The 26,625-nt window shown below is 41.3% G+C and overlaps 3 protein-coding genes across 5 annotated transcripts in view; all 3 read right to left on the reverse strand.

Moving 5' to 3' along the window:
- The window catches only part of hibadha (3-hydroxyisobutyrate dehydrogenase a), a 75,364-nt gene that overhangs the window by 2,891 nt on the left and 45,848 nt on the right, over positions 1-26,625 (reverse strand). For 2 of the 3 annotated variants that reach the window (XM_077506667.1, XM_077506666.1), the window contains exons 2-4: positions 23,483-23,643; positions 9,632-10,401; positions 7,913-8,673 (exon numbers count right to left, since the gene is read on the reverse strand). In XM_077506667.1, the coding sequence (XP_077362793.1) occupies positions 8,399-8,673; positions 9,632-10,401; positions 23,483-23,607 (1,170 nt within the window). In that variant the 5' untranslated portion in view covers positions 23,608-23,643 and the 3' untranslated portion in view covers positions 7,913-8,398. Of the gene's footprint in view, positions 1-7,912; positions 8,674-9,631; positions 10,402-23,482; positions 23,644-26,625 lie in introns of those variants that run through there. The other variant, XM_077506668.1, reaches the window with a different exon arrangement.
- On the reverse strand, positions 3,502-7,283 carry hoxa9a (homeobox A9a). The gene is made up of 2 exons (XM_077506839.1): positions 4,640-7,283; positions 3,502-4,445 (listed from the first exon to the last, which is right to left on the reverse strand). The coding sequence occupies exons 1-2, from the start codon at positions 5,154-5,156 to the stop codon at positions 4,204-4,206; spliced, it is 759 nt and encodes a 252-aa protein (XP_077362965.1). The 5' UTR covers positions 5,157-7,283; the 3' UTR covers positions 3,502-4,203.
- On the reverse strand, positions 17,514-19,915 carry hoxa11a (homeobox A11a). Its single transcript, XM_077506682.1, has 2 exons — positions 19,196-19,915; positions 17,514-18,595 (listed from the first exon to the last, which is right to left on the reverse strand). The coding sequence occupies exons 1-2, from the start codon at positions 19,839-19,841 to the stop codon at positions 18,363-18,365; spliced, it is 879 nt and encodes a 292-aa protein (XP_077362808.1). The 5' UTR covers positions 19,842-19,915; the 3' UTR covers positions 17,514-18,362.

Genomic DNA, 26,625 nt, shown 5'->3' on the forward strand with positions numbered 1-26,625 from the left:
GGAGTCAGTAGCACATACCTGCTGTTTGCATCATCCAGGCATGAGGCTGCATCCGGTGTTGTTTATCCGGGCGGCTGGTGCAGGCTGCCGTGGCCGGATGGGAGCAGCTGTCGGGGAGCAAACGGACTGGCCGGGACTCGATAGTCCCACCACAGGCCGTGTAGCCAAGGCTGGACTTGGGCTGGGCCTCGAGACGGGCCCGGTCAAACGCAAGATCTCTAGCAGAGCCACTTCTGGACTGGATGTGGATACTTCGAATTCCTCGGCTGTGTTTGAAAACAGTCAACCTGCACACCGCCGTTATATTTACTAAGAAGAGCAAATCATATTTTCTTCCTGTCTGATTTGTTGGTGCAGAATCCTCGGTGTCGTTTTTACGAGGTTGTGTGATATATGGCAGCAATACGGCCTAGATTTACACCAAACACTATTTTGACCGTGTACCGAGGAACTCGGTCATGTGATTCCGGCCTGCCTGCTGTCAGCCAATCGGGAGGCCGATTTGAAATCCATCATGGCGATGGCTGCAGAGTGAGATGAACGCTTCTCCCTCATAAACACCAAACAAATCACGTGAGCTATATTGATCAAGAACAACATGAAAACATTGAATACAACTTTTAACATTTAGAAATAAAATAATGAAAATTATTCATGGGTAAAATGCATAAAATGATAAATCCATTATCGTTATCAATCTCTCGCCAATATTTTGTCTAATTCAAGTTTTTCTTTTCTTTTTTAATTCAACATTACCAGATGTGTGCACACATCTGGTAAGATTAAATAACCTTTATTTTATTTAAACAGTGTGACAAATACGCAGTGTTTAAAAAATAAAACCCTTAAAACTACTGTGTCAAAAATTGGACCATGCACCAAAGATGGAGTCGGTCCAATTTTGACCCAATTTTTATTTTTTCATTTTTTTATTTTTGTTTTTTAAGAGTGTATATACCAAATGTGGCTTTTATGCACACTTAAAACTGCTGGATAAAAAAAAAATACAAATAAAATAGAATAATACAAATGAAAATTACGGTAAAAAATTTCAGCACAATTAACCCAATTTTGGGTTGTTTTGTATAAAACAAAATTTTAACGTTAAATTCGGTTATTTTTGGCCCAGTTTTAAGAGTGTATGCAAAAAGTAACTGCAGTTGCTTTTTGGGACTATTTAGCAAGATTTTTTGTTAAACTGGTCTAGAACCAATACCACTAAATCAAAATGAGTTACTATCCTGCAAAATAATAAAAATGTAAAATCATCATGGTGTTTAAAAAACTAAGCCAATTTCAGTCAAAAAGAAAAAGAAAAAAGTGACCTGCTTGGAGGTTCAAAAAACAACCCCCCTTTTTTTTTTGCTTGTTTGGTATTAAATAACCCAGAAAGATTAGTCATTTTTGACCCTGTATATTTAGTCTACATTTGAACTATATCACATTATTAACAAAATAAAATAGTATTGAGCTACTAAAGAATTGCTTTTTTTAGTGCAAGTATTTTTGTCTCGTTTGAAAGCCATGCAGTAAATATATTTAAATCATGATTGTTTCACCATTGATACATCCTAAAAACGATTCATCTCCTAGTCATACAATAGCAACTATCAATATATAGGCTACATTTCTTAATAGAACGACAGCCCACCTTTTGGTTATGTTTCTAATTAAAAAAAAAAAAAAAAAAAAAAAAAGTGCATGGAGAGATTCAACAGAACTGGAATGAATGTTAGACAAATTAGAATGTATCCATATTTTGAATTGTCAATTCATTTTTCTTGGGTTGTTTGTATTTAGATTTTTATAGCGTCCTGCACGCCGCAAACGTAATTGCAAATCCGACAAGAGCAACTGCATGTGCCCATGAAAGCGGAAGCAGCTCCTGACCCTGCGCGTGCTGATTCCTTCTAACCGCAGTCGAGTGTTTGGCTCGAGCATGTGCAAGGGACTGTTAAAAAGGTGTGAAATTGTTTGGCTGGACTCTTAAAAATGTTACTAGAGTATTTCGCCCACCGCCGCCACCACAGAGCAGGTTCATTAAAAATGCAGACGCGTTACAAAAGATTGTTGTGGAACAGTGTCGCCACCCTCTGGAGGAGGAGGAGATTGCCACATCATGCACAATGTCCTTTGTGTTTTCTGCAACAATATTTGCCAAGTTAGATTATTTATTTGTGTTGAATATGGGTTTTAATACACCATATAAATTAACTTATACCCTGGAAGAATTTGGAAAAAAAAGTGAGCAGAAATAGCGCGCATTAGTTTTAATAGGATTAATATGTCACAAAACAAAACATATAGCAATAAAGCAAATAATGACATGCTCAATCATCAGGCATGAATCCTGCCAGGGTATGTAAACCTATGAGCACAAGCATGGGAAATATTAAACGTCAACAAAAGATGAACAATAAAAAATAATTTTGCTCCAAATGTCATGCTTGATTTTCAAGTCATCATTCGTCTTGTGCTTTATGTTTATCATTCTAAAAATACATGTTTAGTGGGGGTGGGGGGGGGGGGTGATCGCGTATTAAATCGCAATACTGAATAAAAACTTGCCATTTTATTATTTTTCAAAACTGCTGCCTGCACATGCAGGTCTGCTATACTACTGCGCGTTTATGGTCGTCGCGCCGCAGTGCAACAGGGTGCAGAGGGCGGAAGGTTCCCAGGTAGAAACAAAGGCGGCGTCCAAATGACCGTGAGTCGTGCAATGCGCGTCCCCGTTGGGAAGAGTCCAATAAAGCTGATCATTTCCGCTCGGCCTTTTGTCCAGAACCAAAGAGAAGAAAAAACAAATGGCCGCCATTCTGGAAACAGCCTAATTGTGTCTGGACGGCCATAAAGCCATTAAAAGTGGAATGCCAGACAGTATAGGAGAGCAGGCGGTTTATTGCGCTGTCTCTCGGCGAAGTCTTTGAAGTTTGGGTCCATCTGCGTCCCCCCGAAGCGCGTCACAACACACTCGAGTCTCCGGCTTCCCAATTCGTGCAACATTTTTTTTTGCTTTGGAGCAGATTTGAGGGCGAGATGATCGAGCGTCAGCGATCATGTGATTCTCATGTTGTGTTGTTCACATACTGTGCCAAAAAAAAATAATAATCTTGTGTGCAGACTTGAACCATGCCTTGGAGGAGGTCGTGTTTGGGAGGAGACAAAACGCCTCTCATTGAGGAAAAATCAAAAATGTTTATTCCTGACTGTCCAACAAATGCATTCTTCTTCTTCAAAAAAAAAAAATCGAATCTTCATGTGTCCATCTCTTCAATGTCTCTTTTTTGTTTCGTGTCCGCTTGCCTCGCAGCGCTTTTGCACCCCATAAAATGTTATAGCGGTAATTGTCTTTTACGGCTCTACAGAGCCATCACCATCCTTTGCCATCACGCCCTGTACTGTATTCCCCAACACAATTATGCTCATATTTGTTTGACTTCGGAATAAATCTGAATTTTCGCTTTTTTTTTAACCCCCCAAAAGCGTCAACCAGACATGTGCAGATATAATTTGTTTTATTTTAATAAATAAAGTACAAATTACATTTGAGAACTAAAATTCAGACGGTCGGCGGACCCGAGAGGTAATCAATTATAACCTACAGTGTGTTATTTAATTTCTTCTCACTAAACAATTCAAATCTTTAAACTCAGGCGTAGCTAACCAATCAATACAATAAATTTGCCATGAGAGGAAAAATAGGTTATTGTAGGTAGTTGATCAACACATATAGGTAGTCAGTCATGTAATGTAACGTAGAGCTAATACTTTGAGATGTAGCACCTATAATTTTTTTTAACTGTCAGACTAAACTCAGTCATAATTCTAACAATAATAACAAAATCCAACACATTTTACAAACTAGACAGAGAACACATAGCATGGAAACATCCAAACAAGCACGGAGACCAGGCCAAATAATTCACTTTAACGAGGTACTAATAAAAAAAATAAAAAAAAGTAAACACCATAATGAAAAGGACAACTAACAAAAAAAGGGGGCACTGTTAAAATTGTGCAATATAAAAAAGGTAGTCGCTTCAAACGAGAGCCTAACATGCTTATTATACAAGACAATCAAGCCCAATAGGTTCTGCTATACGGAACACTAAAACGAGTTTTTCAAGAAGCTCCAGCAGAGCGCGTGAGAAAATCTCGCCATCGGCCTCGACGTGTGCTTCCTTTCTCCTCACTCATCAGTCACTCATCTTTAGACGCGCCATCTTTGTTAAACTTCTTCATCTTCATGCGGCGGTTCTGGAACCAGATTTTAACTTGTCTCTCCGTCAGGTTCAACAGCCTGGCCACCTCGTACCTGCGGTCCCTGGTCAGGTAGGTGTTAAAGAGGAATTCCTTCTCCAGCTCCAGGATCTGGTGCTTTGTGTAGGGACAGCGCTTTTTTCTCGTGGCGCTCGCGTGGAGCCAGTTGGACACGGGGTTGTCTGGAAAGGGAGGAGGGAGGGGGGATGAGGTCTCTTTTTTTGGATGCTGAGCGGCTAAACGTATAGAAATGGATCATAAATGGTGATGTGAATTAATAAGGACCGTTAGAAGAGGGGCGTGGGGGACGAGGGGGGGGGGATAAGGAAATGGCATGTCAAGAATGGCATCTGACGTGCACGCTCGCGTGACTTACTTGGATCCAGGTTCGGCTTCTCTTCACCCTCCCCGCTCACGTCGACTCCTCTACCGGCTAGCGCCTCCTTTTCCCCGGCGGACGGCAGCGAGCCGTTGCTGTAGTCGGACAGCAGCAGCGCCGTGTGCGCGCCGGCTGCTGCGGCAGCCTCGGGTTTGATTCCGTAATGGTGCGACGCCTGTAATCCGCTCATGGGCTCCAGGAGCCACGACTGGTAGCGGGCGTCTGATTCGGCCCCGACCGGGCCTTGGGGGTGGCCATATGGGTGGTGGTAAACGGAAGAAACGCCGCCGGGGAACTGAGCCGGGACGTGGCCCCATGCCGACGGGCCGAACACGGCGGGTTTGGACGCGAAGGTGCAAGGTCCGAGCTCGCCGTGCTCGCTGATGGAAGCGGGGTGCTGCCTGCCGTGCTGGTACCCGGGCCCGGGCGGGTATCTCGGCACGGAGAGCTCCTCGCTCTCGGGGAGAATGAGAGAATCGACGTAGTAACTAGTCACCGCTCCGGATGTCGACATGGCGGCAAACTACACGTTCGCACGCGCGCAGTTAGCCATACAGCAACAACAACAACAACAAAAGGAGCACGCACACACACATACACAAGCAGTAAAGAGAGCCTCACAAAATAACAATGTGGAGAAATCAAGTAGCAACTTGGCCCCTCGCAGAACTACAGTGGGTTGTAATGTGGGAGCCACGCCGCCAGGCCATTGGACAGCGGGTGCACGTGATCATACAGGCTGAACAATAAAGTATAAATCAATCCCCTCTGGTCATTAAATACGCACACACAGTCCCCAATAACAAGCAAGAGTTGGGGGGAAATAAGAGAAAAATGAATAAAACTTGATAGATTGGAGAAAATATGAATGAAACGGACAGTGACGTAATGTGGGAAAAAATAGTTTGTCGCCGCCGCTGCTTCATGTTAGACTTGCTGAAACGACACCGAATTTTCTGAGCTCATTTTATGAGCTATTTTATAGGCCACGTAAGCACGCTTCCATTGCTGCAAACCAAAACAATGTTTAAAACACTTTAAAAAAAACAAAACTGAATTACTAAGCGACTTTCAAATTTGATATTTACCTACACACGTCTTCTAATTTTAATAATCTTCATAATTCCGATTTAACGTGGAAAACAGCTTCATGAATCACACCGCGCTAAATGAAAGTTGTTTTTTTTGCACCCTACAATTTGGATAATGTCTATGTACCCGTGTTGTGGCATGGAAATAAAACATGCTCATTAACTTTAATTTAACAACATTTTCCTAACTTCAATTCACCGCACGAGCTGCAAAACACGCGGCAAAACACGATGACTATTTGTTTTAAGTGAAATAGGAAGAAATACATTTACATTTAAATATCACAAATATCCGTTTTAGTCCAACACATTCATAAACATTTTGTTGTATTTATATTATGACCCTTTTCCCGTTTATTTTGAATTGTGCCGATACTTCACATTGTTTCGATTATTGTTTATGAACAAATTGGCATTTATTTTATAAAAAACAATTAATTTCACGCGAGTTAAAATGACTCCAAAAGTAATGTGTAAATAAAGTCAAATAAAAACGTATACACTCAATTAAACTAAACACGAATGAAATATTTAGCAAACAAAATGGCGGATGGTTGCTCTTTAACCTGCGTTCGACTTGTTTATTGTTTGCAATGCTGTTATCGCGTACATATTTCACCATTAACAAATATGTAGTGTTAGTGCCTCGATGTAACCTTATACTTATGTACAGCTAAAATATGCAAGTGGTGGCCGCGGTTTTCTTCTTTTAGAATTAGATGACGCTCGGAATTCAAGGGATGGCACGTTAAAGATTTCAAGCAGGAATTATTTAAAAAAAAAAAAAAAAAGTGTATATTGCATTTGTGTGTTAATAGTAAGTTGAGGGAAGCCCTCTATGCACACGGTCGTGTTTTGAATTTCCTCACAATGCCACAGAAGTGGACAAGGTGTACATGATCCAACATTTGCAGACTGCCACCTTATAGGTGCATTGTTTGGCAAACAGACATCAAACGAGGAAGGGGAGGTGGGGGGGTGTCAGGAAGGGGTCTCAGAATAGACCATCCACCAACGCCTCAGATGAGGAAAACACGCCACTATTGCGATTGTAAACCTAAATCAGGGTGTGTTTTTTTCACCAACTTTTATACCGCGGGGGCTATTCAGCTCGTTTGCTTGGGTAGATAACAGCCTGTCTGGCGGATCTAAACGTCGCCATAAAGCCCCCCTTTCCCCTCCTTTTGTCTGAGCCACTATTGCGCAGCGGAAGCATCCGGTCTCATTGCCCACGGAGGTCGCTGTTGGCCCATTCACCTTCCCCTTCCCCTGCAGTGGTCGTAACCGAGGCCTTGTGTCTGGCGCGTCTGCGTCACGCATCTCGTGGGCAAAAAATAAAAATAAAAAATTAATGATAGTTTTCAACAACATACATATCGTATCATGTAGTCTTATTGTGGATGTTGTTACGATTGATGTGATGATTAAGAAGCAACAGCAACCCAACCCTTTTCTTCAATCAGCCTAGGCATGAGGTTCGGATCACGTTACCAACATTTCTCAGGTTTTTTTCCCCCTTGTTTTTTTTTTTTTTTTTTTATAAATCGCTGCATTTGCTCTCCATTCGACGTCCATAACTGGGGCAATTAAGACAGTTTCATGTTGCAGAGTTCCAAATGCACCCCAACAACATGAAACTACCTAAACCACTCGACAGTCCATCCGGGGCCTCAAGTCACCAAATCAACACGAGCAGACCAACCGGAACCGATGAAAGCATCATCATCATCATCATCATCATCATCATCATCACCAACAACACAATCCATGCACACAAGACGACACATAAACGCACTTACCCGTGCATCATCCCTGATGAGAATCCTGTTAATCCCAAATTTAAAAAAAGAACAGAAAAAAAAAGAGAGCAAAAATGGATCCAGTGCGTATAAGATTAGAAGCAGAGAGCAGGGCCGCCTGTCCGTTTGAAAGACTCTCCCACGACTGAAGCAGCTTCGAGGAGAGGGAGAAGGCTCATATAGCAGCCAGTCATAAAACTCGACAATAGCCGCCTGCATGCAGCTAGTCGCCTTAGAGCCTCGTTTCTTAATTATTTCCGATGCTAATTGCCCCTCCCGGCTTAAAAAAGAAATACAAATGAAAGATTTTTTTTTTTTTTCGAATTGGGTCACATCAAGACAAAAACACACACTCACACAGGGAGCAAAAATACAAGCAGCTAGAGCGATAATTTATTCAGCATGACACAAAACACAATGTCGGTATGTACACAAAAATATACAAGTCAAAAACACGTTTGTTTGTTTGTTTGTTTTCTCGTGGAAACGCCACTAAAGATTGTTGCTCGAGTTACACATTTAGCTCACAACTTGGTCACAATTATTATTTGTAATATTTAGTTGGTGATTCAAAAATGATTCCATGCAAATTGAGGTCGAATATTTGACTAAAAACAATAGGTGTGTAGTTTATCTTTTTTGTTTTTTAAATTGGTGGAATTGACTCCACTTGCTAGCTAGCTAGCTTGCTAGCTAATAATACGACAGAATAGACGTCAACACAATGTTGCATTTTGAGTCACAAAATTAAGCTTTGTGAAATGGGTGGGTATGTTGGGGCGTGGTGACAAAATGGAGGGAGGGTGGGCAGTCATTTGACTAATATTCTTTCCTTTTTTGTGTTTGTTTTTTTTTCACCTCGTTCATCACGAAAATCCGTAGTTGGACGTGAGCTCCCGGATCCTGTTTTCCCGCGTCATTTTCTTCAATTTCATCCTGCGGTTCTGGAACCAAATTTTGACCTGTCTGTCAGTCAGGTGCACGCTTTTGCTGATCTCTAGGCGGCGCTCTCGAGTCAGGTACATGTTGAACAGGAATTCCTTTTCCAGCTCCAGAGTTTGGTGCTTGGTGTACGGGCAGCGCTTCTTCCGGCCGCTCTTCGCCGTCAGCCAGTTGGCCGCGTTGTCGCTCTTGCTGTCGCCTGAAAGGGGAACACACATGAAACATACGGCACGGACGACTTTGAAATCAAAGTGTGGCTTTGCATTAGTGTGACTGTGTATTAAAATGTGTTTCTGTGCTTGTGTGCATGTTTTGAATTTATGCATCTTAGTGTATGCCTTTTTTTCGTGCGCTCGTGCAGATATTTGCGTCTCTATATGTGAATATAGAAATATATTATATTATATTATATATTATATAAAATTTTGGGTCAGTCTGTGCATGCATTTGCCAGTGTTTTTTTTGTTTTGTTTTTTACGTGTAGGCTAATTTGTGTTAGCATTGTTTTGCAGTTTAATCGGTTTGGTGATAGCGTGCAGCTGTTGGTTTCTTAGTGGAATAATCATGTGTTACATGTATTTTTTATATTAACAAATCTGCAAAGAAGTGTGTGGATTTGTATCGACTATATTAGGTATAAGCTTTTTTTTTTTGTTGCATTGTTAGCTATAGCGTGCATGTGATTGTCAGTATTTGTGTTAGTGTTATTTTTGTGTTCGTTTATTAATGCTATATTTGTGTGAAATGTGTGCTTGCGTGCACGTGTGTCAGGGCGTGAGTGAGCTCGTGTGTGATTCCACGCGCGTGCACGTGAGTGCCTGCGCGCGTGCGCGATAAGAACTACAACATAGCAAAATTGAAATGACTTGAATAGTGTACGATAGTGGTTTGTTTACGATATATAGGAAAGAATTTAAACCGAAAAATACCATGCAAATTGATCTTAACATTATTTACATAAATACGTAAAAACGGAGGTCTATATTGTTCTTTAAAGGACTGTAGCAATGTTATTTCTATACTGTCAACCTCTCGACATTTACACACAATTAGAACTGCATGAATACTTGCTAGCTATGTAACACTCTAAAGACGTGTCTTGAGGCTATATGAAGCTTAACAGGTGCTAGTAGTGCACAAACAAACGTCCACTATACCTTTGCTTCCCTTCTCCGGCCTTTCCTTGTCCTGCTCGTCGGTCTCCTCAGCAGACGAAGCTTCTGCGTCCGTGGACTCGCGCGGATCTTCACCCCCGGCCGCGGCGTGGGGCTGCCGGTCCGAGTTCCCCGCGGCCGCTGGCTCCTCATCGTCCCCGCCGCCTTCCTCATGCGTGGCGTTCGGCGCTTGCGGCGAGTGGAAGCGAGCAGCGGCGGTGGACTGTGGGCCCAAATGAGAGTAAGGAGGCTGCGGGCCGTCGGCGTTGTAAAGTTTATGAGGCTGCGCGTGGGTTTGAGACAAGCGGAAATAGCACGGCATGGGGACTGTGCCTCCTCCACCTCCACCACCGCCGCCGCCGCCGCCGTCGTTCTGCACCGAACCGACCGGGGCTAACCGCGAGTATGTCAGGTCTTCGGCACCGGAAGCTTTGGGGCACTTGGACTGCTCATAGAGACAGTAGGTGCTCTCTTCCTTAATGTTCTGCGGGAAGGAGCAGGGCGTGACCTGAGGACCCGCGGAGCGATCTTGCTCCACGCGGCATGACCTCTGCGCGTCCATCCACATCTCCATACCGGACAGGTATGCACCCGGAGCTCTGACCTGCACATTTTGGCCTCCCCCGTCAGCCCGCTTGGGCACACCTGCGAAGTATCCGTAGTGGTGTAGTCCGTAAGGCACTTCGGCGGCGGCGCTTCCCGTGTAATGACCTCCGCAGTTCTCAGCCCTCCCGCTGATCAGAGAATCCACCAAGAAGGCATTTCCTGATGGACTGTCCGAACATGACATTATTGTCGAGTATTTTGGCGAAGGGAGAATGTAGCCCCCTCTGTCTGACATTTCTTGTGCAAAACATGCTGGATATGATTAGGAGCGCCCCTCATTCTAGCGTGTGCGCCGGGCGGCCAATGGGAAGCTGGGAAAGCGGCTAAGTCCCGCCCACTGGGAGCCTACGTCGAGCACATCGATCAGGCATGAGGACGAAGAGAGCGCAGCCATCACTGTATGCCTTCATCTTGCCTTAATGCACCATTATCGACCCTCGCAATCACACCAGCAAACTTTTAGCAAACACTAAAATAGAAATAAGCATTATATGCACTTATAATAAATATTAATAATAATAATAGACCCTTTGTAGAATGTGTCAAATCAGGTCGAAACATGTGAAAGCACCAAACACAGACGTAAAAAAAAAAAACCCACAGGACTTTGAAGGTATAATAAAATGTTTAAAATTTGCCGATGGGGCTTCTAGCAGCCAGCAGGAGCTCTTCCGCTCAGAAAAACAAAAAAAAACGAAGCGCCAATTTGTTTGCACTAATATGGCCTGAGGAGAACTGGAGAGCTATCAAACAAGACGAACATTTTTGTGTCTTCTTCTTTCCAAGGCTCGCCTGCTTCTTTTTGATTTATTTGAAAAGGGAAGGCAAAGAGGCACGTGCACAAAATTAGGGAATATTCACTGGCGAAACGCTTCAAATAATTGAAACAATTGTGGCTTCATTATGTGCACTGTAAATATTTACCAGCATTTCACAATAATTAACAGTAATATTTTACAGTAATTTGTTGTAATTAACTTCTCCTGTAATATCACAATAAACACCTGTATAAACTTGATCATCCTTTAAGTTTACAGCATTTAACTGTGATTTTACAGTAAAATCCCGTAATAAAAGAAACCGGTTATATCACAGCAAAGGTCTGTACTATCACAGCAACACAGTAACAAATGCAAGTATTTCACAGTATTTAACAGTAATATTACAGTAAGTCACATGACGTGATTGACGGTACTCGGCAATGACTTAAACTAGCTCTAGGACCCAGGAGCTCCACCTGAAGACACGTGACGTCTTTGGCACTCTACAGGAAGTGGACTCAAGAAATATGCCACAAAAAAAAGAGCGCGAACAAAAGAAGCTGGAGTGAAAGAAAAAAAGCAGCCAGTCTTAATTTATCTTCTGGTTGAGTGGAGAAGGTAAGCTGCATACATAATGTCTGTTTGTAGTACACACGTTATTCGAAGTGATATTTACTTTCAAATGAACGTTTATTGCATGAGACAGTTCATATTTTGTTCGCAAGAGCCCGAAACTGTCGAACGTTCTGTCACAGCATTTTCTATCTGTATTTCCAGCTATCTGGTAGCTAGCTTATTTACCTGCGTGGTGTTTCATTGTGTAGAAATAATTGTGTAAAAAAATTCTTTCTCCTCAAAGCTACTACTCATGCCCATCTCCTCGTTTTTTTTTTGGGGGGGGGGGAAACTACACACAAAATGTGTCAGAAAAAGCAGTTCCACACAATTAATTAATTAAAAATTACACAGATGGTTGAAAATTAGGAATAACACACCGACATAGCTGTTTGACAAAGCATCATACGTTATAATAATTTGTGTTAACCTTTTTTCCAATTGTGTCTAATAGTGTTATTTTAATTTGGCATTAGGACCAGATCAGGACTATTTATTTATTTATTTATTTATTTATTTATTTATTTTAAACAAACGAGTAAATATGTACAGAATATTCTTTTTTTTTTTTATAATATGCTCATGATCATAATCTGAATTCAAATTGAAATTTGTATTGTTGGTTTCCTTTGTGTAATTTCTGTTTTTCATCTGATAGTTGAAAATCATCTAGGGTAATTACAACTTTATATCTGAAGCATGTCTCAAAGTGCTCATAACACATGATGTGGTATCTGCTCATTTCAGGTGAGATGATGAAGCCCTCTGGGTGGTTTCTGTCCATCGAGGGACTCATTGTAATGGGCCCAAACCCTCTGTTTTTACATGCAATAGCTGCTTTGTTTAGCAGCTATTATGTGTTCAACTTGGAGTATCCTGCTCCTGCATCGTCAACTCTGGAGTTCATTCAGAGGTATTGTATAAAGATCACATTTAATCTTGTAATTCACATTATAGTATAGGCTTCCAACTCAATGACTGTCTTGAGGTCTAAAATTCTGACATAGAAGGTACCTGAGGCTAGCTTGGTGAGATGGATAAATGAGATGATAAATGTTGTCTGCAATAAGCAATTCTATTTAAAACTGAAACTATCTTTGCTTCTTAACAGGTGCTTCTTGGGCATCAACCCAGAAAGAGGCTCAAAGAGCCAGAAACGTAAAGCGATAAACCCTCAAGTGAGCACGCTGCTAAGAAGGCTCATCGACTTTGAGTGGGCGTCATGTTTTTTTCTTCCATGTTCTTGTTCACACTGTTACCTGTTTTTATCTGTTATTTGTATTCATATTGTGTTTTATTGTATTTCTATAGCGTGGTTGTATTTATGAAGTTGACTATAAAGTTGAAATTGAATGTTGAACAAAGGACATATAGATATATTGACTGTGTAGGATATATTGACTGACAATAAATATGCTTGCTAACAGTGAGTATACCTCACAGTTGTCTGTTTAGAAATAGTTTATTTCAGTTGTAAAATAATTGTAAATTCACAGTAAATTGGAACTTCATCTGCATTACTTTCACAGTAAATTCCTGTAAACTTGTGCATTACTTTTACAGTACCCACTGTAAAAGTACAGGGCCTTGTTGTAATGATGTACAGCAAAATATTGTAATTCCCCAGCAATGTACTGTAAAATCACAGTAGTTGCTTTGCCACTGAAGCTGTGAAGTTACAGTATATAGTTGTGCTTTTACAGCAATGCATTGTAATATCACAGTTGTGAAATTACAGTAAATTGTTGTAAGTAAATTCACAATAAATTGCTGTAATCCTTACTGTGAAAGTAATGCAAAACTTATCCAATAATTTACTGTAAATTCACAGTAAAAAAATTTACAGTGTGAGTTTTTTGTTGTGTGCAACTGTTTTGCGATTTTTAGGGAATATGTTTGTTTTTCACACCGTGTTTTGACGATGATATTTCGGGAGCGGTTATTTGTCATTAACAACCTAATAAACGGACGTGAATTCGTGTACCTGCACGCAAGCACACACACCTGGTTCAAATCGTGGATGAAAAGTGGTGTGTGCGCCACACAGCGCGCTGCTTGCACGCATACACTTCATCTTGTTGCTCCAATTCGGGGCCATAAGGGCCACAATAAAACTTTCCTGCATGGCAACCTCCTTGCAGGGTCCTTGGCCATGTGCGCTGTTATTACTCAAGTTAATCTCGGCTAGCGTTGCCATGACCGGGCCCAGGTGGGCTGCAAGACCCCCACACGGACTTGTTAAGCAAAGCGGATGAAATAAAAACACGGGCGGAGGATCAAGAATAAAAATGCATTTTGATGAACAATTACTTCATTTAATTTAATAGGGAATATGGACCATATACTGTATAAGGCGCAGGTGCTATTTGACTATATGTGCATGCACAAATATATATTTTATGTATAGCCCAAATGTAGCCTTTATATTTGCATATTATACATTAAACGTTGAATATTGTGATATGTCATTTTTATCATTTCATGCGGCAAAATAAAGAGACTCAATGCATTCTCAGCTAATTATAGTACGTTTTAAAAATATATATTAAAGTTATTAATCCCCGACTGGGTGTCAATGCGCATTTAATATGTTCTCTAATTTAAGGTTACTTACGATTTGTCAAAGTCATAAACCTCTCTTTGCAATACATATTACCACAATGACGATATTGTTTCGATATATTGTACAGCCCCAATATACATATATAGGTGTATAAAATTGATATAGCCTATACACTCAGAACTGCTTGGTCAACAATAAGCTAATTCTGGTCCAGATTTGGGCCAACCCACTATTTGGGCCAATTTGACCCAAATTTCTGGGTTATTTTGTGCTCAACAACCAAATTTTGTTGCACAAAATTAACTGCATTAAAAATAAAAAAAAAAAAAAAATAAAAAGGGTTGTCTTATATCAAACAACCCAAGTTGGGCTAAATTGACCCAAGTAAGTCGGTCAATTTTTGACCAATTATTTATTTTTATTTGTTTTATTTTTTTTTTTTTTTAGGTTTTAAGGGTGTACATATATTTGTATACGCGTACGGGTATTTTTATATTCATATACACACACAAAAATACAAACATTCATGCAATCTAGCCTATAGAGAAATAAATACAAGTAGGGCGTTTCTAAACTCTAACATAAGGAATAATTCTAACAATATATGTCCAAATATTGTCGTCCTCCTGTGTCCTGCCAGCCTCTCGGACATATGAGCCAATGGGGCAACTAAATACACCAATTAATTAGGTGCGTCCAGTATTTTACAATTTGGGCCGTATAGTGGAGCATGAGATTGGGGGCTATCGATAACTTTCCGCCGCAGTTATTAATTGCAGCTATTAAATCTTCATTTTCACAGCTGCCCGGCCATTTTAGCTTCTTAACAGTTTCCTCTGACCACTGCCTTTGATCAGGCCCATAATGGCGGCCGAAGAGGCACTCAGGGTCGGATCATGTTCGTCCAGAGTGCAGCGATGAACAATAATGCGGCGTTTTATTACATCCAGCGGAAGCATTTATTTTTCACCAGAGAGAGAGAGTGGGGGGGGAAAAAAAAAAGAGGCAAAGCAAGCGGGTCCACACGAACTGACGCCCACAGACACCGAATAGCCTCAAGGGCAAGATGTTGGGTCCGAAGACCGGAAGGAACCGAAGCCGCAATCAGCGTCCTATCGCAAGCAACAATCGACTTTGACTAATAAGACTTTTGATACACTTGGCACGTTCGCAAAGTGTTTTGGAAGGACGTCAAGCGTTGCTGTCTCTCAAGAGGAAACGAGGAAGATAAATGCCCCTGCTGTGATTTAAGAAGGTGACTGTTTGAATGCGTGTTTCGGGCTTAGCCACCAACACAATTACATGCACAAACTAACCAAGAGGAGCTTTTACTTAGAGGGCTGCGCGTGTTATGACTTGGACCTTTTGAAAAGTTGCAGCTCAGCGAAATGAGGAGCACGTGCATGCCGCAGTGCAGGCGCACATGTGTTGCTTTTTAAGGGCGGCTTCCGCGCGGCGCTGGGTGCTCCAAAAAAAAAAAAAAAAAAAAAAAAGCGACGAAGGCTTTATTTTCCTTATCGCCTATAGGGGAGGGAGGCAGATTGTTGATTTTACCTGTGAAACCTCCACGGCCGTGACATTGGTTCGAATAGCGCCTCCCGGTGGCGAAGTAGAGTCCAGTCCGGGATGATTGAAAGTGGACGACTCACATGAGGGGAACTGCGTCCAAAAATGAAGTCCAGTGCAGGCAACAAGAAGAAATGCAAGCTTTTCCTCTATCCTTCCTCTTCCTGTCGTGGCTCTCGCCTCCTTGGTAACACAGTTAATAACCTTGGGTCTCAGACGCTTTATTGCACTGCACTCCAATTGTACAAACGCTCCAGACCCTCAGACAGCTTTTACGACTGCGTTGCCTTGGCAACGGGGAGGATGTCCCGTAATTAGGGACCGAATTCCAGCACGCACGCAGTAAGGGATGCGAGCGAGGCAAAGGCAAGGCAAGGCAAGGCAAGACAAGGCCGGACTACAGCAGAGAGGAGCAACCATAAACTTCAGCCTCTCTCTCGCCGGCGTTTATGACCCTTTTGACTGTCATATATGAACGCCAATGCGCTGCGGCTAGCTGCCATAAACACTGCGATAACAACAGCAAATATGGCGAGCCTACCCAAAGCTAAGAGCTGTTGGAACAAGGATTTCCAAAGCCAATATGTGGCCTGACAGATTGACAGAAGAAGACACAGAACTTGGGGGGAGAAAAAAAAGATGATAGAATAATAGTGCATGTTTTCTGAACGTAAAATGTTACGGCGATAATTAAGAAAAACGTGAATAATGTTTGAATTCATTTAAATCATTTGTATGTTCAAAAAAAAATCCATTATTGCAGTGCAAATAAATTTGTAATTTTTGGGGGAAACGTATGATTGTGCCAATTGCATCCTTGTATTTTTTTTTTTTTTTTTTTAAATCCTATTCCCGATTCCAGACCTGTGAGCAAATGTTCACAAATATGGACCATTTAATTAAAAAGTAGGACTGATAAGACAACACTATTATTTTTACTTTAATCTATATAACGCATTTAAAATAATCGTGAAAAAATAAATAAATGATGCCCCCCTTCAGACCCCGCAAAAAAAATAAAATAAAATAAACCTTGGTGGGGGGGGGGGGGGGAATACGCACACATTAACATGGTTTAATTTGACTCAACCGGTTTTTGTTTTAGTTTTGTGCAATAAAATGGGTTGTTTTAACCCATAAAATTGGGTCAAACGTGACCCAAGTTAGATCGGTCCAATTTTGGACCCAAACTGATTTCTTTTTCGCCAAACAGTTTTAAGAGTTCTGTGTATGTGCAATTGTGCTATATTGAGGTTTTGTATTTTTGTTTTATTTTTTAACCTGGACCATTTTTAATTAGAAATATTTAAAAAATTTATTTTAAAACTATAAGCTATATAAACTATACACCCTAAAATAACTGGAGCAAAAATAACCCAAATTTGTTAAAAAGAATAAAATTTAAAAAAATGGACCAATTTGACCCAACTTTGTTTAGTATTAAATCAACGTTCTGAATTGTTTTGGACAAAACAACTCAGAAAATTGCGTCAAATTGACCCAAGTTACCGGGTTAGTCCATTTTGTTTTAAGCGAAATTTGGTTCATTTTTGACCCAGCAAATATAAGGCTGACTACACTACAGCACATATGTAGTCTACTTAGTAAAAGTATTGTAAACAACATTTTTTGCACGTTTTGTAAACACTTCATGCGCATAATTATACAAACGCTTTGTCAAAGCACACGCATACAAACAACGCTTATTTCAATGATATTTTCATTTCTTTTTATTTGGAAATATAGTATAATACACAATCGTGTTTAGGGCATAACAAGCAGGAGATTCAATGCGTTGACCCTGACATGAAATTTCCATAATAGTCAGATGACGCGTTAAAGACCGCAAATGCAGTCATGAAAGAAACCAGAACAAATTGAGTTGGGTTCAATTAAAGGATGCAGGAGACCCGCTGCATGTTTCTACCTGTGTTTTTTTTGGGTGTGGACCTCAGTGCAACTCCCGTGTGGATCCGGTGGACGAGCTTATGTCTCTGGTGGTGATATAGGCCTGCAGCATTTGACTAAAAAGTCCGTTTAAAAAAAGAAAATGGCATTTTGGGTTTATGGGATATTAAAAAGAGAAGTATATATAAATACATTTAACCTGCTTGTTATAATAAAGTTACGTGAAATTAAAATATAGTAAACGAGTGGCTACAAAATAAATACACACAAAGAAAAAACATTACGTTACATTCTCATTCGTTTGGACGCCATTTGGTCACAACCAATGTTTGTATTGATTCACTTTATAATTAAAACATGAAAAAAAAAAAAAAATCAAATGACATTTTGATAACAAAATACACTTGTTCAGTCAGAGTACAAACTGAAACTCAAAAAGGACGCGTGAATCACACTACTGCGTGCGCAAAGAGGCGCAATTCCAAAATAATAAGAGCTTCAATAGCAAGAATAAACGTCCATGAAGCAAAAAAATAATAATTAGAATCTTCATTCAAGCTCGCATTTTCACCTATTCAGGCGCTTGTCCGCGAACTTGAAACGCACCACTGTTGTTGTTTTGGCGGCCATCGTGGCGTTGCAACAACCACAACAACAACAACCACCACCGCAGCCTGAGAGAGTCGTTGGTGGCGAGCTCCAAATAAGTCGCCCACTAGAGCAGAGGGTTGGACGTATAATATTGCAATCTGTCTCTGTTCAGCTTCTTCTCCTTCATGCGACGGTTCTGAAACCAGATCTTGACTTGGCGGTCGGTGAGGTTGAGCATCCGAGACAACTGCAGACGCTTCTCCTTGTTAATGTACACGCTGAAAAAGAATTCTCGCTCAAGTTCTCGGATCTGATATTTGGAGTAAGGGCACCTCTTCTTGCGGGTTCTCTGGCCATCTAGAAAAGGGGAGATATTTGGTTATAAACGGACAAAAAAAGCGCTTCATAATATGAAAATGACGCCAATAACAGTCCCCAGTTGAGTCAAAACAGTCGGTGCTGTTTGGCTTTGACCTTTTCCAGCAGGGCAGGCTAAATATACTCTACTCGCTATACTGAAGAGTGGTTGCACTTTTTTTTTTTTTTTTAAAGACAATACCATAAAGTAAGATGAGGTGACGTGCTTTAACGTAAAAATAATAATAATAATAATAATAACTCGTATGACTTGACAGTGCAGAGCAAGGCAACGCCCTCGGAAATTTTAAAAGCTGAATGGGGCTTCACTTTCAAAAAATGGTTTCTGCTTTCTAATAATTTGTGGGAATAAGAAAATAAATCGCTCTCATGGACAATTTCAACAGCAAGAACGTCATGGTGGTTTGTAACAAAGTTTCGTTGCGGGAAGAGAAGGGAAGGGGGGGGGGGGGTCCACAGGCCCTCTATAAACATTATATGCTTATAAAACAGCTTATAAAATTTTTAACAGCGGCGTAGAAGATTACAAAGTTTCTCTCATAAGCAAGGCGCCGACGTGAATGCACGCAATATACTCACTGCTGCTGCCGCTGCTGCTGGATTTCTCCTCATTGTTGCCGGAAGACAGCTCCGGGCTGCTGGTGTCCTCCCGGGGCTCCTTGGCTTCGGAGGAGCCCGAACCCGAGTCGTCCGGAGCCGAGGCGGGCTGCTTGCCGTGCGTTTTGTCCGCCGGGTAGCCGTTCGAGGGGCTCTGGTCCGACGCCGCGCCGTAAGCAGTCTCATAAAACTGGTCGAAGGCTTGCGGGAGGACGCCGTTTCTCCCCACGTTGCCGTAAAAGTTGGACGAGGCGGGGGCGGCGTGATGGTGGTGGTGGTGGTGGTGGTAGGCGGTCGCGGGGCTGTTTTTGCCGAAAAGCTCGGTCGGCGCCGACAGACAGTCCCGGTGCACCATGTCCTCGGTGCCCGGGTAGCACTGCGTCAAATTGCCCCGGTGCGGCCATTTGCTGGAGGCGTCGATGGCGGCGTACTCCCTGAACGTCACCTCGCGGACGGGCTGGACCTGCGGGAGGTTCGAGGAGTACGAGTAGGTCATGGGCCGGGTGCTGGGACTCTGGGATAAAAAGGAGGGCAGCGCGGAGAACTCCGTCCCCGCCGACACGTAGTAGGTGCAGCTGGGTAGATACATGTTGGAGCCGACAGGCACCCGCTCGTCAAAATCCATCATGGTATCGTCCGGTCCCGGGTTCTACGCCTTGGATTCCTCCACGCCCTCCCTGAGCATGGCTCTGAAGCGCGCCGCTTTTCTCGCCTCTTTCAAGCAGGTCCGCGAGGCAGAAATTCGGAGACGTAAAGCTGACGTGGAGAGCCATCGCCATCCACTCCAACGGAGGCGGGCGTCACGTGACCGCGCGGCAAGAAATTGACAGATCGGCGGCGTGTGTGCGTGCGTGCGCGCACGCGCGCGCCTGGCGTGTGTGCGTTAAGCTTGACATTGATAGTTTATCGCCACGTTGGACTCGGAATGAATTCTTTGAAATTGCAACAAATCAGAGCGGCAGAAAAGCCGCCATCATTCCTTCACGACTTTGTTTTGCGATTGCAACCATTTCTGTTCAATAATTCGCAATAAGATGGCGAAATGTCGCTATACTCTTCCCAGGTGGGGAAACATAAAATGTTATATATTCGACTTTGTGCATGCTTGAGAATTGGGAGTCTTGAGGACTGTGCAGGAAGGAGACGGTCAAGCTTATCTCCAAAGTCTGCTTTTAGAATCGCCTTCGTCATCAGCATTTGGTGTTTTTACAACAGCAAGCATTTGGCTCAGCGCGCATTTGGTTATCAGGGTCATGTTCAAAGTAGCGGCTAATGTTGCAACTGGCTCCAAGGTGGAAGCAAATAAGGGAGGCCATATTGGATCAAATTAGACGTAAAATGTAGGTTAAACAGATTTAAAATGGTGACTTATAAGTGTATTTTACGTGATTCCAGCACGGAGGAATAAACCGCTCCATTTCTCACAGCACGCTGTTCCTCTTCACTTTTACGCACTCTTTCATGTTTTCCTAGACATATTTATTAAAATAGACCTCTTCCAATCGGAAAACATCTTCCAGATGTTTTTATCTTTCCTCTCAGGTCCACGATAGAAAGAATTATCTTAAAAATTCCACAAAGTTGTGTTATTTGTCGCCGAGCAAATTCGGCCACCGTGTAGCTGGTTTTGGAGCTGCAACCTGAGTCTAATATGAGACTTGAGCTTGGATTAAGACCGCCGTGGCGGGCCGGGGGGGGGGGTCTCTTGATAGCACATGTGAAACCCAAGCTGAAAATATCGCACGCTAAGACGGCTTCTTGCCTGGGTTTGAACATCAAGAAGCAACAAGCCGTGTGGCCCTCGTGTGGCTTTTATTTTATTTGGTGAAATTGCGGGGGGGGGGAAACAAACAAAACAAATCTTTTGCGAGTTTAAGACTATAACACGCTCCGCCTCTGAGTCAGTCCGGATAATTCTACGAGGTGTTCGGAGGCTTTTAAGCTCTAATTGAGCACAGGGAAAGCAAAGGCGAGCTCTTGCACAGACCTGCATGCGTTTTTATAGCTGCTATACTATCCCCCCCCCCCTCACAGCAAGGCAGGCAGACACCACAAAAGTGGCCAAGCGTGACAGAAAGTCGCCACCAACGCGCATCCAAAGCGAGCCAACAACACGACAGCGGTAAGATGCACTTGCAACAATCGCCCCTAACTTAACACTGACTGATTGGCGCTTTTTTTTTTTTTTTTTTTTTTTTGGGGGGGGGGGGGGGTGTCTAAAAATAGACAATGAGGCTTGTTAAATTGGTTTAACCTTGAAGGGAAGTCTGCCGGGGCATCATTCTTGTGGGATTTTTTTTTTTTTTGGCAAGCAAAGTGCAGTCTGGCACGGGAAGAGCTCTCAAAGCCAAAGCTTTGTCTGAACGGTCGACTTCAAGTTCGGGGGAGGGAAAAGAGGCACAAAGAGCAAAAGGGCCTACTGTGCCCCGGATGAAGCTGCTTTAATTGCTTTTGCATTTACGCATGCTTTGGGTCACAAGAGTGGACTTTAATGCCAGACTGGAACTTCAAGCCTGGGGCAACCATCGTCATTAATATTTCGAAGAGAGCTCGAACGTTTGCAGTTGTTTTATAATGATTGAATTTTCGGGTTTGAACGAGTGAAAATAAACAAGAATTTGAGGTGAAAGAAACTTTCCTATAAAAAGGTTTATTTGTGAATGAAATAGTGAACAAATATTGCAGGGAAAATCTTAAAATGATATTCACATTTTGAATGGTAAACAAATAGTTACGACTTTAAAACTTCCTTGCAGAATTGACTTTGCTAAATTGCCTTTCGAATGAAAAAACAACGTAATATATTTAAAGTTAAAATGTACAAATCTTATATAGTGTTGAATTTGTAAACCCATTTATGGCAAACTATTTAACCTTAAAATGCACACTGTCGTTTTGAATGAAAATATTTGAAGTTGAGAGAATGCACTTTGAAACTTTTTTGTTTTTTAAGTATTTACTTTCTAATCTTACATTTTTATGAAAAATGTGAGTATATCAAATCCTAAAATGACATTTTCCATTTTTAATGAAAACTATAACTTAATGTTTTATGTTAAGAAAAAGGTGCAATTTGAAACTCTCATGCAGTACTATTAACGTTGTTTTCTCTTTATTTAGTAAAGAAACTTTGAAACGTTCTCATCAAAACTTTAAGTTAACCCATTAAGGGAAAATACAACTTCAGTCGACGCATTTGCCATTTTGAATGAAAAAAAAAAAAGTTAATATTTTAAGTTTCGAGAAAGGTCTTACTGTTCTAATCTTATTTTGTGAAGAAACTGGCGAGTTAACCCATTTCCAAGGAAAATTCACTTTTCCGTTTTGAATGAAAAGTATATTCATTTGAAAGAAAACCACACTTTATACTATTTTGTGACGGAATAGTAAGTGACCCAATTTGCCTCAAGGAAATACGTCCATACTTATTTGGCCTTCCAGCATGTTTATAAGCACACTTTTCACATTTTTTTTCTGTCAAGCAAATTTAATTGAAATTGAATGAGCCCACTTTTTTTTTTTTTTTTTTTTTAATCCTTCCACCCCACCCAGCCAAAGAAGCACCGTGCCAACCCCGGCCGTGTGCCATAAAGCCTCGTTAGACTCGGAGTCAACAATTGATTGTGAGTAGGATGTGAGGGTACAGTTTAACGCACATCAGGTAGGCCTGTGGGCTGTAAAGCAGCCTCAATTGGCGCATTCAGCCCTTGCAGAAAGAAGCCTCCTGTAGTTTCAGTCCTTCAGTGGAAGGGAAAGGAGGGAGGGAAAAAAAAAAAAAAAAGGGCCCACAGCTTTAGTGCTTGCCTGGTTTTGTTTTCATTTTTATGGTTGGGGAAAACAAAAAAACAAAAAAAGCTATCACACCTGCAACTTGAACGGGAAAACGTTACAAAAGAGGCTCCGACGTTATGATACACATTTGGAATTTAAGTTGAAGAATAAAAAAAGCACTTGTCAGATGTGCAAAGGTCATTTTGTGGTGCGTAAACGGACGCACGCAAAAACATTTCTGCTTATAAATACTTCACGTTTCAATTATAAACATTTGCATATCATTTGTGATGCTCCCACGTGCGTTTTTTTATTTTTATTTTTTTTAAGAGTAAAATCTTGTTTTTGAACTTGAATGATACACGCTTGCTGTCTGCAGCACGGGGAGTGTAAAACCATTTGGGTGGAACAGGGTCAAAAACATTTACAGCTTAGAGTTTAGGAGCGGAAAAGACGACGAGGACATAAAGGTGAGTGAAAGAAAAAAAAAAAAAAAACCTGATTCGAGTCGCATCTGATGACTTCTTTCTTCCCCACACAGGTGACAGAAGCGTATACCGGGACCACACAGGAGCCTTGCTGGGAAAAGTGAGCAACTCCACGGTCAACGGGAGAACCTTCATGGACACGCCAGTGCAGCTCCACAATGGCGGCTTTGCCTGTGGATCGCATTTCGGGACAACAATGGACCGAGACAGGAGGGAGGAAAGCGGATTTTAGTGCCACAATAAATGAAATGCAAAGCATGAGGAAACTCAATTTATTCACACACTGCTTTAACATGAGTGCAGTAAAACGCATTTCAACACAGAATGCACTATGGAAGTTCACACGATAAACATGAATCTTAGAAAAGTCTAATTTTATGATTTTTTTTTGTGCCAATGCAATAGCTCATTTCCGTTTAGCAAAATTTATGGTCACATTTGGAACACGTTTCATGTAAAAAAATAAAAATAAAAATAAATTCAAAGATAATGCATGTTCATACTTTTGAAGTTTAGTTTGAAAATACAGTACCCAATGAATTTTCATGCCTTTAAAACGGCTAAAACAGTTTTGTTGTCACATATTAACCTTCTGTTTTTAATTGAAACTATAAGGTTGTTTTTCAGAATTTGCATGCATGCATTGGAATCATTTAAAAAAAAATCAAATAAACAGCAATAGTTTATTTTTGTCTTCATTTTTTGAGATGCTAAATGTACAAAAAAAAAAGTCATCGTAAACCGCTGTTTACACTTTCGTCAAATGGACTCACGTGAATGCAAAAGAAAAAATGGGATCTAAACGACCCTCATTCAATGCTACAATAAAAAAAAAAAAAAAAAAGGTCATCTACGTTTCCAATTATGTACAATCTCCATTTGATTATTATACAATGATGTGTGACATTTCATATTTTATACAGCAAACCAGTTTATAGCTTCGGGGGGATTTCCGAGCTGCCAAAGGCGCCATTTTCGGACACGGAGGATTTGGCGTGCTGTCGGTCACGCGTTGTATTTGCGAGCTGTCACGGTCTCGGACTAAATTTTGTTGGTGGGGGAGTTGTGGAGATTATGGTCCAGCCTTGAGCCAGAAATTGGTGGCCGAACCTGCGTGTGTGTGTGTGTGTGTGTGTGTGTGTGTGCGCGCTCGCTTCCATTACTTGCAGACACGAAGGTCAATGTAAAGAGCACAATGCGTGCTGCTGTTGGCCTCGTCTGGCTCCAAGCACGTCTGAGAGGCAGCTGACTCATTCTGCTTATGAGGTCACTGTGCTTATTAAGCATCACAATACCTTTCAAGCGGCTTAAGTAGATTCAAATTACTTATCAAAGTTAAATTAAGTATATAAATCAAAAGATAGGGGCGTATAGCTTTGAAACGTGGTAATTTTCCTTCACATGTTCCTTTTAAAAGATTAGCAAATGTACAATGTTTATTTACGTTAAATAACATGGCAAGCTAAAAGGCAAGGTCAACCCAAGTGCTGCAACTCCCCGTTTGGCCTTAAGGTGGCAGCAAAAGCCCAATGTTTGCACTCCACTCAGCTCAAACTCCAATGGGCGTTCCATTCATAAAAGTCTCACGTGACCATGGGGGAGGTGTGCTATGCGCTTCCAGTGCTCAAGTGACATCTCAGCTAAAAAGGGGCGGGATTCGGGTCGTGTTAGCCTCAAGCTGGCCAATCACAGCTCGCCGTGTCTCGTCGCGACCAATGAGTGACAACACTCCCCGCGCTACTAGCTTCCGCAGTGGCGACGTACCGCGCATGTCCGAGAGGGTGCCACCACCTCGCGTGCGCGCAGCACTGCGGTGACGTCACGTCACAACGTGTGAAGCCGCGGCCACGCGGACGCAGCGTGGTCATTCTGCAGTAGTGGTAGTTTCCATGTCATCATGAATTTAAATAACTAAATTTTCGATTTTATACATTTACTTAAATTGTGTGTGTTATATTTTATGCTCGATTGTATTAATGTTTCGTTTGTTTCAGCTGCAATTTTATTAAACATAATTGAGTTTAATGGCCTCACTTGAATCACATGTAAACAAATAGCAATGTTTTAAATTGAACAAATGATGTAGCATGCTAGCAAACGTGCTTGGACAATTGTAATGCATACACACGCACGTTTTCTGCACTCCACTCCACAAGCATGTACAAATTTAAACTTACCCTACTATGATGCTCTGATATTATTATTAGACGTGAAACAGGCAATACTTTGTCGGACATACTAATAAATAATTCAAAATCTCTATAATGCTTTTTAGTAAACGTCCAAATATCTTCTATTATAGATTATTTTGGTGTATTATTTGTCTTGACTTCTATTCTGTAAATAAAGCTGACTAATTCTAAATTAGGACAAGCACAACTATAACATTCCAACTTGCATTTTTAAGTAAACAAAAGAACAATACTAGTTCCAAAACAATTTAAATTGCTTGTCGCCAAATAACCAATAATCAATAAATATATATATATATATATATATATATCTTCAACAATCTGTAAATTGACATGTTGCATTCCATGATAATCGCCAAGTGTTAAGGTGAAAAATAAATAAATAAAAAATGAGCAGCGGTTGCATCACCAATGTGAGTGAGCCTGTCAGGGGAGCTCGTCACGCTGTCATTTGGCTGCCAGTCACACTGACTCACGGATGAATTCAGCCAAAGCAAACGTGCGTGATAAGATTGCTAATGCATGCTTGTTCTCTTGCAACTTGCACTTCGTCACTCACTCGAAGCCGAGCAACATTGGTGCTCGATAAGTGCAGTTTAGTTTTTGTAAACATGCTGAAGTTGATTTCAAAAATAAAAATAAATAAGACACGTCCATCTAAAAAGCCCAAGTTTGATTTTACATGCAACGTACATTTTACTTTTTGAACACATGCAATATTAAGACGCACCATGAACGATGTAAATTATTTGAGAACGACTGCATACAAGTTACAACCGTATAGTGAAGTTAAATATATCATGAGTACCAAAGAAATATACTGCCAGTTTTAAATTACGCAAAAATAAACATTGTGGACAGCAAAAGCACAATTTTATCATTCCCTGAAAACCTACAGAAAATTAAATTGCGCCCGTGTGCTAATATTGAAAAATATACAAACGTGACCTCTCAATTCTCA

Source organism: Festucalex cinctus, chromosome 19, assembly GCF_051991245.1.
Source record: "Festucalex cinctus isolate MCC-2025b chromosome 19, RoL_Fcin_1.0, whole genome shotgun sequence".
NCBI classification, from domain to species: Eukaryota; Metazoa; Chordata; class Actinopteri; order Syngnathiformes; family Syngnathidae; genus Festucalex; species Festucalex cinctus.